We start from the raw sequence: 14,450 nt of genomic DNA, 5'->3' as shown, positions 1-14,450 counted from the left end.
TGCAGTCTCTGCTGACTTCCTCCAATCTAGACCTGACTGCAGTTCAGTGGTAAAGAGTTTCGTAAACTTGATCTATTGTGTAGTCCTTCTGTGCTGGAATTGTACCTTTAAAATCCACAGACGATAAATCTCTCATTTGTTACTGAAGAAATGCCACAAATGTGTAAATAGTTCCTCTATAAGCTTTTCTTTGCCTCCCCTGTCTTGGAAATTGAGTCACTTTAGAAGAGTGTTTATTTTATTATCATCAGAGGCCATTTCATTAACCAGCTGTTCTATCAACAACTGGATAGCATTCTTGACAAGAGAAGAGGCTGTTTCTATCAAGAGTGTTTCATACTGTTCTGAAGTTCTACCCTCAAAATCACTGTCACTAGCAAAAAACCCTACTTGCTCATTTTCAGTGGAAATTAAGAAATGCTTAGGGACATTTTTAGATTTCCTAACATCAAATTCACCAACTTCTGTGTCTGTAATAATAACAGCATTGGGCTCCATTCTTTTGCTTTCTTCTGACTTGGGTTTCTCTGCATTGATCTCATTCTCTTTCAAGTCTGATTCCTCGCTCAGTTCAGTATCTTTTGGCTTATGCTCCTCTTCAGCTGCAGTCTCTACTTTCCAGGTCTTTCCAGTCTGCTTCAAATTCTAAGGTGCTATCACTGGGTTTTCCCACAGTTTGCTGATCCGGTGTTGCAGGTGAAGGAGTAGCATCATAAGCCACGGGCTGCTGACTGACTGTTTCCGAGCTTTCAAGTGGGCCTGCTTGCTGGGACTGAACACTTTGCCTCTCCTCCATCATTTTGGTTTCCTTTTCAAGGGTTAGAGTTCCTCTCTGAATAGCAGAATGCGCATTATCTAATTCACGTTCTACTGAAACCACATTCTGTCCAGCCATGACGCTGTTGCTCACATTGGACTCACAGAACTCATCACCGTCTTTTTGTGAGATGCCTTCACTGGGATCTTGGGTTGACTTAGGCTTTGTTGCCTGGTCATTGGACTGAGTGTGTACAGCCAAAGCTTCGGCCTGCCCCTGGACTTTCACACTGCAGCCCGTGTCTTCTATAATTTTGGAATGATGACTCTTTTGTGCCCCTCTTGAGAATTTTATTCAGGGAATCTTAAGTCTGGACTTGGCCTTTTTCTTAGAAAGATCAGCATCCTCAGCCTTTATTTCACGTTGCACTTCAGCCTCCGATGGCTTCTGCTGCTTTGAAGGATCTGACCTTTTCCTATGCATCACTAGGCCTTTGATCGAGGCCCAGGCACCCCCCGGACGCTGTGGCTGAACAGAAGCTCCTGCTTCTAGGGGCGTCTTCTTCGCAGCAGCAGCGGCCTCAGCGCCAGCTTTGGGCTTCAACACCTTGGCTGCTTTCTTCTTTCTCTTGAAGCAAAGCACAGATGTTCTCTCCTTCTGCCCCTCATCTTGAGGGCTAACTTCTGCAGATCTTTTCTCATCCTTATTTTCTACTTGAATTTCAGAAACGGTGGCCTTCATTTTTACACTACACTTTGGCATTCTCCAAAAAGCTGTATTCTCTTTTCCCTATGGCATCCTTATGGAAGGTGGACAGAACTGTGACAACTCAGTAAAAACTTTTCCAGGTGTATTCATTCCTTTCGCCTTACTCCATCCTGTTGTTTTAGATGGTTTCTCCAGTACACAGATACCTGGTTTCTATACAGCTTTAGTTTCTTCATGAAAACTCTTCGTTGCGTACGTTTTTGCTTACTTGGAGATCAACCCTGAGTAGCCGGGCCCCGGCCGACACTGTTCGTGAGATCGGGGCGCCCTGCTCCTCACCACCTCTGGCAGCAGGGAGCCACGGCCTCGCCACTGCGAGAAGCCCCCTTGCAGAGGGACCGCGGGCGTGGTGTCCCCTCCCCAGCGCCAAAACTATAATGTTAAGTGAAACAAGCCAGACACAGAATGTTAAATGCTGCATGATTTCACTTATAAAAATAACTAAAATATAAATAAATAAAAGAGAAAAATAAAGGAGAGATGCCAGGAAACAAAAAGACATATTTTTTGGAGATGGAAAAGGGGATTAGTGATCAAAATTAGTCAAGATATGTCACATACATATATATACCAATTCCCCAATATGAGCATAACAATTATGTATTGTAAGCATATTAATTAATTAATTCCCTCCTATTTACTCACTGCACTCAGGATAAAGTCCTGAGTCCCTGGAACTATCTACATGGCCTTGCGTGTCTGCGACATGCCTCTTTTGGCTTTGTCTAGCTCTCTTTTCTTCTCACTCTATTCTCTACCTGCATATGCAAAAAAGAAAAACAGAAAAACCACTAACATTTTAACGGTGGCTGTCTTTAGATCACTGGTGTCTGGATAATTTGTGTATTTCTTAATGCTGCTTATCTTTCAGTCTCTAAATTTTTAAGAATGAGCAACATTACATGTTCAGTATCTAATTTTCTAAGGGCCCTTGAAAAGTGTGGGAAGAAAAGTTTGAGAAGGTAGTTTCATCTATAATGCCAGAGGGTTTTGTGAGGGCAACTGGCTAAGGACTACCTGAGAACAGGACCCATAGAGTTATACGAAATGAATCCTCCAATATCAACCAAACCCAGGGAAATCTTAGGGACAGACTTAAAACTTTGGGTCAAGTGGCAGAAAACTAAAGGAAAAGTGACACTCAACATTTATTCTTGCAAAGAGCATAGAGTAGTAGTTTAGGAAGGAGACAGAGTCAAAATACTTCCATTGTTTTTATTTGGTTTTGTTTGAATTGGTTGATTTTTTCTTTTTTTTTTTTTTTAGTACCAAGAATTGAATTCACAAGTCCCATTCAGTTCAGCTATTCCTCTTGGTATTTGCCAAAAGAACTGAAAACATCATATCACAGCGATATATGTGCACCCATGTTTATAGCAGCGCAATTTTTAATAGCTAAATCGTGGAAGCAACCCAAATGCCCATCAACTGAGGAATGGATAAAAAAGTTGTGGTATTTTTACATAATGGAATATTACTCAGATATAAATAAAGATAATGTCAATGTTTTTAAAGGTAAATGGACAAAACTAAAGGCCATACTCGTAAGTGAATTAAATCAGATCTGCGTGTGTAAACGCCATATTGTCTCACTAGTGTAAGAACCTGAAAGAGTGAATAAAAGCTAGGAGGTACAATAGACATTGTGAAATAATAGGAAACTGTTCAGAAGGAAAGAACCAGGATGAGGGAAAAGAGAAAAGAAAGAAGGAAAAAAATATGTATATATGTATATCCTGGGTAGCTAACATAGCTGTACTACTGACTTTTATTGCTCTATTGAAAAGAACAGTTAATGTTTAAGTGTTTGATCTATCTTACATGTCTATATTTATTTATCTGAGTATCCAAGTTGAAGATATCAATATGTAATACAACAACCATTGTTAATTTAAAAAAAAAAAAAAGAATTGAACTCACAACCTCATGCTTGCCAGGCAAGTGTTGTGCTGCTGAGCTATATCCCCAGCCCCTGGTTTGCTTTTCTAGCTTGAAGATATTTAAATATGGCTTCAAATACAACACAGCACTCACAAACACTTTCTTCTCTGTGTATATCATATGTAGCTTTGCATGTATTATTTTGGGGACAATTTCTAAAGTGTCTTAGTTACTTTTCTCATTGCTGAGAGAAAATACCCAACATCTAAATTTAAATGAAGAAAGGTTTATTTGGCTCTCAGTTTGTAGAGGTTTCAGTTGATAGTTGGCTGGTTTCAAGGCAGGGTGGCACAAAGCAGAGGGGCATTGAAGAGGAGAAACCATTCATGGCAGGCAGAAGGCAGAAGCCAGAAAGCAGCAAGCTACAAGCAATGACAACAGCAGCCCACTTTCTATCTCTTATATTTTATCCCTAAGGGTGGCACTCACACCCCTAATCCTAGCATTGCACTGTGAATCAGTCCCAGTATCACACCTTTGATCTTAGCATCACACATTCTAGGTCCAGCCACCTCCAAAAAGCCCCACCTATGACTGCAAGAGGCTTGAGGGGGACATCTAGACACAAGTCATAACATACGGTTACAAAATATTTTAAATGAACCTTGACCATTTGGCCATTTGCCATTCATAACTGAAAATCTCATCAGGATAAAGGTGGTTAGAAAAAGTCCTTCTGGGGCTGGGGATTTACCTCAGGGGCACAGTGCCTACCTGGCAAGTGCAAAGTCATGAGTTCAATTCCCAGTACCAGAAAAAAAAAAAAAAAAAAAAGTCCTTCTGTTGTCATCAGATGAAGTCTCACATCCTTCCAGCCTGCTTCGTTAATTGTTTTTACACTCAGCCTAATGTCTTTCAGCTTTCAGATCTATGTGTGGATACTAACCTACCAAAGTGGTTCTCAATAACCCTTGGAGTCTTCTCTGTTTAGTTCACAAGGTGTCATTAAGTTACTGGCTGATAAGAAGTACATTTATTCAAATAGTATTTCTCAGTGGTCTTGGGACTTGGAAAGTTATTTAGTGACATCATAAAAACACTAAAGAAACCAATGAGTAGTTTTAAAGCTACAGGTATCAGAAGAGTTCACCAGCACAAATTCTATGGGAAGATGAGGAAATTGGAGCTGCAGAAGATAACATATTGGACCAACATTCCCTACAGATTTTTATTGGAGCTAAAGCTGAGAACTCTAGGATTCAGACACACAAACCCATGCTCTTCCCATCAGAGATCCTCTTTCTGAGGTACTCCTGGCCAAGATAAACACCTCTGTCCTAAACTACTAGAATTTCCAAGCTGCCTGAGGAAATGGGCTGGTGGAGAGTTGTCTGTTTGTCTGTTTGGTGAGTTTGTTCATTTGTCTTTGTATTAGTGGTACTTTTTAAGAAAAAATTTTAAACGAAAAAAAAAGCTGCCTTGATGATGATAAACAGGGCTCTACCAGAGCCCTGGTAGCATCACCAGAACCAGAAATACCTCTTACTGTCCACCTGCTCATCAGTGCCAAATACTAGTGAGACCGGGCTTAAAGGAGCAAAAACAGGAAATTGGCTACATTTCCCATTCAGCAGTCTGTAAGCCAGAATAACTGTTTCTCTGTTTTTCTGTCTGTCTGTTTTTATGGGGATTTGAGTGGCCTTATAGGCCAATTTCATGCTTAGGTACAACCAGCAGGCTGGCAAAGAGTGGCCATGTCTGCTGGTCCAAGTGGAGTGAGATGGAGGTCCTCAGGTGGTAGAAAGCCTGCCTGAAAAGGCCTTCCGTTTCCTTTCCCCAGCTCCCTGCAGCTGTGCTTGTGGTGTGCCCTCAACTCCTCTGTACTTTGGGCCAGCTTTCTAGGAGCCAGTCCCTCTTCAATGCCATTCTGCCTTCTCTGAGTTACATTCTGTGATCAAAGACGGCCGTAAAGTTGCAGTTTCGCACCACATAGAGCACAGAAGTAGATAAAACAAACCTTTATTGCTGGTGTGGGAGGGTTGCAGGAGATTGCAAGGACACTCGGAGGAGGGAGCTGGGGAACGGGATTTTATTAGATTGCACTATAGGTGGAGTTAATATGGGCAGGTGATGTGTCGTATCTCGAGGGGATTTGAAATTAGTTGGCGCATGCGCAAAAGGGAGTAGGAAGTTTTATCTCGCAGTCTGAAGAACAAACAAGTGTGTGTCCCGGCAAGTGCCATTTTGGGGATCCTGGATGTCTATAAAACAGGGGATTTGCCAATCCTAAGAGAGCTATGAACCTGATTTGGAGGGTAGGGAATAGGCCTTGGGTTTACGTATTTTTAAAAATTAATCTTATTGTGACCCCACCCAGATTATTGAGTCACGTCAGAGAGACAGCCTATAAGTGCTAACACATTTGAAGGGCTGAGCAAATATATTTTAATAATTAAGTTACAATGGTTCCTGATGAGACAGAGCCAGCAACTCATAAAGAATATGGTCTTGAATTCCTAAGTAGGACTCCAAAACCGGTTATCCTTCTCCTTTCTCCTCTATGACTTTAGCCAACTCCAACACCCACTGAATGCAGAAGGTGGTTTGGATAAAAGAGTCTGAAATTAGAAATCTCAGATGCCAGCCCAAACCAATGCGTAACAATAGACATAAATCACATCAAGACTTCTAAGCAGAGGGGTCCTTATCTAGACAAATAAAATAATTTCAGTCACTCTCACTCTAATTCTTTACCATGAAAATAGGACAAAGTCAGGGAAATTTTGAGTTCAAAGTTTGGATGAAGTGAAGCAAGACTGAATTAATCCGGGGCTGGGGATTTAGCTCAGCGGCAAAGCGCCTGCCTGTCAAGCACAAGGTCGTGAGTTCAGTTCCCGGTACCGGAGAAAAACCAAAAAAAAAAGCCTGAATTAATCCATACCAAAATGTAAATGAAACTGAAAACACGCTCCTTAAAACTTTTTAAGACACTGATTATAAAATAAATTCAAAGATCAAAGAGTACAGAATATCTTATTCCCAAATTTAACATATTTTTATTATTCTCAATAAATCAGTTAGTTTCTGAATTCTGTCTAATGTATAGCCCAACTGAACTAGAAGAAGAAGCATTTCCTAACACAGGTTTCTAGCTGGCTGTGGTGGCACATGCCTGTAATCCCAGCACTTTGGAGGCTGAGGCAGGAGGATCACTATGTGTTGGAGACCAGCCTGGGTTACATACTGAGTTCAAGGCCAGTCTGAACCACATAATAAGACCTTGTCTCAAAAAAACACACACACACAAAAAAAAGAACACAGGTTTGTGAATCAGAAAGACAAGTGTTGATAAGCTTTGACAATCATCAACTACATTAACTTTCTCTATGTAAACATTGGTTTTTTGTCTGTAGGGAAAAAAAATGTTTCTGACACTTATCTAACAGGATATTGAGATAATTAGACAATTCAAAGTCACATAAAGAGTAAGAACAATACTTGTTCAGTGTTAGCTATTGTTATATAACTAAGCATGATTTTAGTTTTAAAACTTTTTAAGAGTAAAACTTTTTAATCATTATTTTGATTAAAAATAAATTCACTTATCAACGACTCTCCCCACTGATCCAAGTTTTAATTTGGAATCTGGTCATAACAGAAACAGGTCAAGATGTAAAATATAAATTGTAATGCTTTTCTCTGTTAAGTACATCATGTCTAGGGCACTCTAAATTTATTCAGTGTTTTTGTGCTATATTCTGTTTGTTTCTTCTCTGTAAGAGAGAATCCTTTTGGTCTCTGTCTTATACTCTGAGTAACTACTGTGAAGATATTGATACACATTGCATTAACTATAGCTTATCTCTTATTATTTTATGATGACATTTTGTTCTATTTTTTCATAAAACAAAAAAATTAAATGTATTGTCATATCCTTTTAAAGCAAATCAACAAGGAAAGACAAGAACAAGAGAACTAGTTCCCAGGCCTGGCTCTGCCACTAGCTGTTGACTTGACCATGTTACCCGCACTGCGTGAGATTGCCTGTTCTGTAACCTAAGGCCTTTAGGATGTATATGAAGATCCTTTCTAGCACTAAAAATCCAATAATCACCATTTCAGTAATTCAATCAAATGCATAAACAGTAGCAGAAGGCTCTACCTTCAGGCAGTGACTCACTTACACTCTTGATTAAGCAGAAGACAATGTGCAAGATGGCAAACAAGCATCCAGACAAACAAGGAATGGGTAAAGGTGGGGACGACAATTCACAAAGCGCGATACTCATTCCTCAGGATGACAGGGCCCTGCTCTCACTTCAGGAAGGGAGCAGCCATCTGTATAGACATTCCCTCCATCTCTGAGATAGGGACGTCCACATACCTGTCAAGAGGTAAGTCACATCCTTCACAGGAACTGTTGACAGCAAAGAAAGCCCTGCCTCAAATCCAGCCCACCAGGCAAACTTTGTCAAGGTATGAAAGTAAGCCCTCAGCTTGTCCCAACAGCCTTGTTCCTGGTGATAAAATTCATATCAAAATGTCTTCAAATAAAGTACAGCCCTGATATAGCCCTGATATAATCCCCATCCGTGCACCATCATTAGTTAATTAGAACACTACACATACACAGCAGGCCCGAAACCCTTCCAAATGCCCATCACGTCAGTATTAGTATGATTTCAAGCTGGATATAAAAGAATATATAAATACACAGGTAAATATATCATGAGATCAGCCATGCTTTTTAAATCATGCTACAATGCTAAGGTCTTAGAGTTCAAACACTAAATCTGTAGTTGGTAGGATAATGGATCACGGTTAATTTCATTTTGTTTATTTTCTGCATGGGCCTGTGTGACTTGTACACTCAGCAAAAAATCATTTTAAGAGAGTTTAACAGCAACAACAAAAGTCTCACCTCAATTGTTTTTTTATATGGCTTAAGGAAGACCACTAACTTGAAAGGCTCACTTGCATAAACTGAATGTTACTTTCAATTTCTGTTTTGTTCTTGTGGAACGACCATGTCTTTGACAGTTTAAATCAAAGTGTAATAGAGCCAGAAACATAGGAATGTCAGAGGCCCAAATTTTAATCCTAATCCTATCCCTTAACCAGTTTTGAGATTGTGAGCAAATCACTGTTCCTCTCTGCCTCCAAGGATGGGATTATCAGATTATTCTCATCCAAATCCTACCTCCTCTGCTTTCTAACTGGTGACACTGGCCAGAGATTTCGCCTCTCTGAGCCTCAGTTGCCAGTTCAAAAGTTGAGGACAATAAGTATCCCTGTCTCCTGGGACTGCAGTGAAATTAAATGAGGTGGACTATTTAGGTCTTTAGCCCTGTGCATGGCACTGTGAAAGTGCTCAGGAAACACTGCCTGACATCACTGTTAACTTCCTATGCCAACACAAAAGAAAGTCTAACATGGTTTCAAGGGGGCTCTCCAACCCTCTGCCTTTCTGTGTTTTCTCAAAGGCTTAGCCACTCTTCCCCCACAAAGTCCCAGGACCTGCACAATGCCCAGGTTCCGCCTGCCCTTGACATACATTTAGTTCCCACCAAAACCCCCAGACAAGCTCCGACACCTCCAGGTCACCCTGGGGTCAGGAAGGTGTTTGGGAAAGCAAGTGTACTTGCTGACCTCCACAGAACGTCTAGATGACCTCTTCTACCTTTCAAAGAAATGGTTTGTATATCAGACCCCAGACAGAGCACTGTTGACTTTTCTTTGTTACAGACAATCTTGAATCCTCTGAGTTCATTTGATGAATTGTTTGGGGTAGATAAAACAGCCCTGTATCCACACTCCTCAGTGCTGCCACCAAGAACTGATTAACAAAAATGTGCTCTGCACATCAGAAAATGAGCCCTACAAAAACAATTCTTGGGACAGACACACTTTTTTTTTCCTCTTGCTGATAATTTCCCACGCTTTGTGGACAGCGCCTGCTGATCTTGGCCTGATCTTGGGGTCACGTTCTCTCATTTGGAATCATGAAGAGGACTTGGAGTTGAAGATGGTGTGCAGAGCTAGAACAGAGGAAAGGTGGACCCAGGAAACCCATAGAAGGTGCAGAAGGTTGACTCCTAGCCCCCGCCACCCATGAGCCTGCCACAAAGAGAAGGGGCATGGGTGGTTTGGGGCTACAATAATATAGAGCTCAGAGAAAACACAGTGAGCAGTCACAAAAGTCATAGAATCTCGTGGTCAGGTGCATGGGCTTTGGAGTCAGCCAGGCCTCTGTCCCCTTTCTGGGAGTACTATTTGCCTTGGGTGGGCAACCTTTCTGAGCCTCAGCAAGCAGGAGAGGACCACTGACATCCTAAGGGTAGAGGTAGGGCCTGATAGGAGTGAATAGAAGCAAATCACTTAGCTAAAAATGGTGGCTTTAGTAGTAATATATGCAAATTGTAATCCTTTACTTAGTCCCAGGTTTTAGAGGACATTTGGAAGCAAGTCATCCTTCTCTAAAGCAAAATACTCATCCCTTAAAGAACTCTTAACTACTTCTAGGAGAAACTATTTGAAGGATTGTGGAGAAACCATGTGACCCTCACACAGGATCTTCGCTCTACTTGTAGCTGACACTGCATTAAATAATAAAGTCTGGTGATTATTGAGCAGTTACCGAGACTCAGACACCATCCTGGGTGTTTTCATGATTCCTCTTACTGAATCCTTAGAGAAACCCCTAAAACAGTGCTATTATCTTTGTCCTCACTTTATAAGGATAAAAAAAACCCCAAGACTTAGAAACTTCCCTAAGGTCATGCATATAGTAAATGGTAAAGCCAGAATTTATCTATGTACACATATGGCCATTTCATGCCATGCAGCGCTTTGGTTGGGACCCCTGAATAATGTGACATTTTTCTATGGAAATCTGCAGGGATTATCTTTTATCACATTGTATTAGCCATTCATCCATGACCAGGTTCACATCTTGCATTTGTGCCATACTTTAAATGGGGACCTTTTTGACAGTGGCTGGAAATCACATTGAAGAGTACCCCAGCCGAGCTCTGCAAAGCCCCTACTTTATGACATCATTCAATGCCTCACTTTGAGAGTCTTCAGAGATCATTCACTCCCTGTGCTCCTCTTACGTGGTGGCGCACGCCTGTAATCCCAGCACTCGGAAGGCCAAGGCAGGAGGATCGCTGTGAGTTCAAGGCCAGCCTGGGCTACAAAGCGAGCTCAAGGCCAACCTGAACAGCACAGCAAGACCCTGTCTCAAAAAGACAAAAAAAAAAAAAAAAAAAAGAAAAAGAAAAAGAAAATACAACCAAGGAAACAAAGTGAGGAAACTACACAAAGACATACATCTAGCTTGCCTGTCCAGCGAGGTCTAGAAGAACGCAGCTCTCAAAATGTCTTGCTGCCATTTCATGGTTGATACCTCAAAGTCTTCCTTGAAGGGGAACTATGGGCTTTCACCATGGTTTGGAATAACAGTGGCTAATCCACTTCTACCCCTGGTATGCGCCTATATATGTGACTGTACAGCAGCCTTCACCATTCATTGTCACCAGAGAAATGAGGATGCCCACATGCCACCATCACATAGCTGTTCTAAGTCTGAGGCCCCTGTCTCTTCTTCCCACTAATCATACAGCCCATCCCTGTCCTCTCAGTACTCTTTTGGGACCATGCTATCCAACTATCCACAGCTTTAGCTATCCAACAAAAGCACAAGATCATTGTGGATGGCTCTTACATGCAAAGACTTTTGATTTTGATTATGAGATGCAAAAGTCACGAAGAAGATGAGTACTCATTAATTTATTTAATAATTCACCAAAAACTTCCCAAGTCAGTACTATGTAATAGGCGCCAGGCTGCATGCTACAGTATAGGGAACAAGCAGACATGCTCTCAGACTGGAAGACATACCCAGAAGGAGATACAATATTAAACTGGAAAACACAATGCTAAATAAAATTATCATAAAAATGCAATGGAAGAAGTCAAATAGGTGCTATTGACAGGGTAATAGGGCAGGCTCACTTGGACCCAAGTGCTCAGGAAAAGATCCCTCTGAGGAGGTGACCCCTGAGTATGTGGGAAGCTTGGGTCTTTATAAAAGCAGGACAAAGGCTCTATCACTGTGTCCTGCTCTTCATTCCAGGTTTTCAGTCTGTTTAATCTTGGTTAACATTTTTAAACTATGAATATAAGATACACTCATTGTAGAACATTTAGAAACTCTAAAGAAAAAGAAGAAAAATTAAATTGCCTACAAACTCACCCATATCCCCAGAATTGCTAACTAGTACATTTACTTCAAGCTATAGATAGATGATAGCTAGAACATTGTAAAAAGAAATCTTTTATCATTGAAAAGAAAGTATAAGGACATAGTAAAAAAATGAAACATAAAAATTTTCATAAAAATTGAGTTATTCTTCTGGCCTAGTCACTACCACCTCCAGCTTTATTCCCTAGAGTAACATTTTTGTGTGTGTAGTCTCTCAGAAATTATATATATATATATATGTATATATATATATATAAAATCATTCTATAGGCCCTATTCTGCTTCTTGCTTTATCACTTAACAATATATCCTAAAGAAGCACTATAATCTTTATTCAAAGCACATATAGATAATCTTTATTCCTTTTTAATGACTATTAATGCCTAATTTCTATAGCTGAGAACACATTATATAATAATCATGTATCCTGCTTTTCCACTTAATATTGTATCATTAAAAATTCTTACTTCGTTAAAAATTATTTGTGAAAAAAAATTGTACTGACTGCAAAACATTCTACTATATGAGTAAACCATAATTTACATAAACACTAATTATGAGTATTTGGGATATTTCAGAGAATCTTATTAATGGTTTCAATGAACATTATGCATAAAGCCTCTGCTGTTTCTCTACTTATAGAATTTTAAATTCGTTTCTATAAGAATTTATTGAAACCCCTTACAAACCCAGCATTGTCTGCTCATCTACTGTGACACCAGAGACAGATACAATGTGAATATTAATATTTTTAAAATAAGAACATGCGCTGTGCCCTATACGAATGCTCTCTGGATAATTCTATCAGCAGGTGGCCTAACTCCACTCACCGTAGGCAGCAGTATAAACCCTTGTTGCTGCTCTTTTTGATATTTGATTTATTTTCCCTATAACTGACTTCCCCCCACCAATGGTGTGGTAAGATACAGAAGGCCTGATTCAGAAAAGGAGGCAAAGTAGGGTACTTAGCCAGCTTGGATTCTAAGCCTGGGTCTCCTCTGCATAATGAAGAGATGTTCCCCACGTGTCACAGAGGGTCTCATCAAGGTAGGAAGTTAAACCCAAACTGGAAGTAAGATGTCTTCGGCCTGCCCTGTGGACATACATCTTTTGGGTACCTCACTGAAATTGTAAAGGAGTATAACTGAGGCCGGAGAGAATGCGGATGTCTATCTCAAACTCCCCTACCTAGATAGCTCTCTGTCCACTCATATATAATTACCGGCTCAGTTTACATGAACTCAAGTGCCCAGAGGGGGCCACCATTTCCTAGACAAGTTATTTAATCTCTGTGTGACTCCACTTTCCTTACCTTTAAAATGATGATAATAATAGAACAACTTCATAATGCTACTGTGAGAATTTCATGAGTTCATTTCACGTAGTAATTTAGAACTATGCTTGGGACATCCTAAGCCCTCAATAAATGTTTACTATAATTTGTTTATTATAAGTTTTTAATAACTGAAAAACAAAGTTGAGCATATAAGCTTTTTAAACTTTTCCGAATTTAAACTCCAATAGCATGATTGAGGAAGCCCAGAAAGACTCAAAACACCTCACAAAAGCAACTTTAAACGTCCAGTGTTTCTACAAACACTACATGGGACCAGGTGACATGGTTAGAATAATGCAGTGAGATAAGGTATGCTGAAGGATTAAGACCAAGGGCTTACCGAAGCCACAAGGACTCCTCTTTGTCCATCAGGTGGACTCATAATGAAGGATCTTCTACTCACTTATAATCTTATTCTTAACTCTGCGAGGATGGAGTAGGTGTGTGGATTCCAGGCAGCAGGTATCATATTAGCCAAGCACGAAAGCATAGAAGTATACTGTGTCTTCAGACAATGACAAGTGGCTTACTAGAGATAATACTTGAGTCTTTTACGTGGCTGAAGCTAGAACATAGCAGAAGAAGAAGATCCCAGAAAGACTCAATTTGGGTTCGAGTACGTAGCATCTCTAAGATCACCAAGAAGTGCTTGTACTTACCCAACAAACAAAGGAAAAGGAGTAACTCTACATATTTCTGTTTCAAATATCCTTACATGAAGCCAAGCAGAGAATGTAACAAATGACATAAAAATAAGGTTGCTAGTAAGAATCCAGAGAAGAGATGATGAGAATCTGACATAAAATGATAGAAAAATCAAGAGAAAAGGAAAAAAATCAAAAGGCATTTTAGAAATAGATATAGTAGGTCTTAATCACTATTTAATGGCATAGGTGAAAGAAAAACAAAAATTAAGAATGTTCCAAAGCAACATGTCAGAACAAAGACAAGAGAAGGGAGCACAGCACAGGCAAGGTGCATGGTCAGAGGACATTCCTTGCAGATGGGACTATTGAGAAGGGCATGTTCTAGTCGTGCTGAGCCAGAGGAATCCCTGGGTATGTAAGTTACGGGTTCCCATGAGGATCAGGGAATACTGAAGTGGACAGAAAGTTGTTGAAACCAGAGATGGAAGATGTGCCATAGTCTTTAACCATCTGACTATTTTATCAAGTGTCTGCTCTGCCAATAAGAGTCTCCTTCTCTGCTTTCCAATGTTATGATATTCTCCCAGTCCTTCTACTTTACCTCTCTCCCTCCAAGCGAGAGTGGGAGCGCCTCCATGGTACCCAATGCCTATGACCACATAATGTTATAATTATACTCATCTACCCATTTTCCTCTAGACCATGACCTTCTTATTGGCAAGGAATCATGTATTTCTGTAATATCAACTCTTAGCACATTATCCAGCACACAGTCAAGATGCAATTGGAATCGTA

General features: G+C 40.3%; 1 protein-coding gene across 1 annotated transcript; it reads right to left on the bottom strand.

The window, feature by feature from the left end:
• Nucleotides 1–216: 216 nt before the first annotated feature.
• LOC102019365 (A-kinase anchor protein 5-like) lies at nt 217–1,498 on the bottom strand. Its single transcript, XM_013508842.1, is given in 2 exon segments — nt 217–606; nt 608–1,498. Coding segments are annotated over 2 exon segments (1,281 nt in total).
• Nucleotides 1,499–14,450: the final 12,952 nt, after the last annotated feature.

This window comes from Chinchilla lanigera, unplaced genomic scaffold (genome assembly GCF_000276665.1).
Source record: "Chinchilla lanigera isolate Chin_1 unplaced genomic scaffold, ChiLan1.0 scaffold00007, whole genome shotgun sequence".
NCBI classification, from domain to species: Eukaryota; Metazoa; Chordata; class Mammalia; order Rodentia; family Chinchillidae; genus Chinchilla; species Chinchilla lanigera.
The sequence above is the reverse complement of the archived record's forward strand: the minus strand, read 5'-3'. Positions and strand labels throughout refer to the sequence as shown.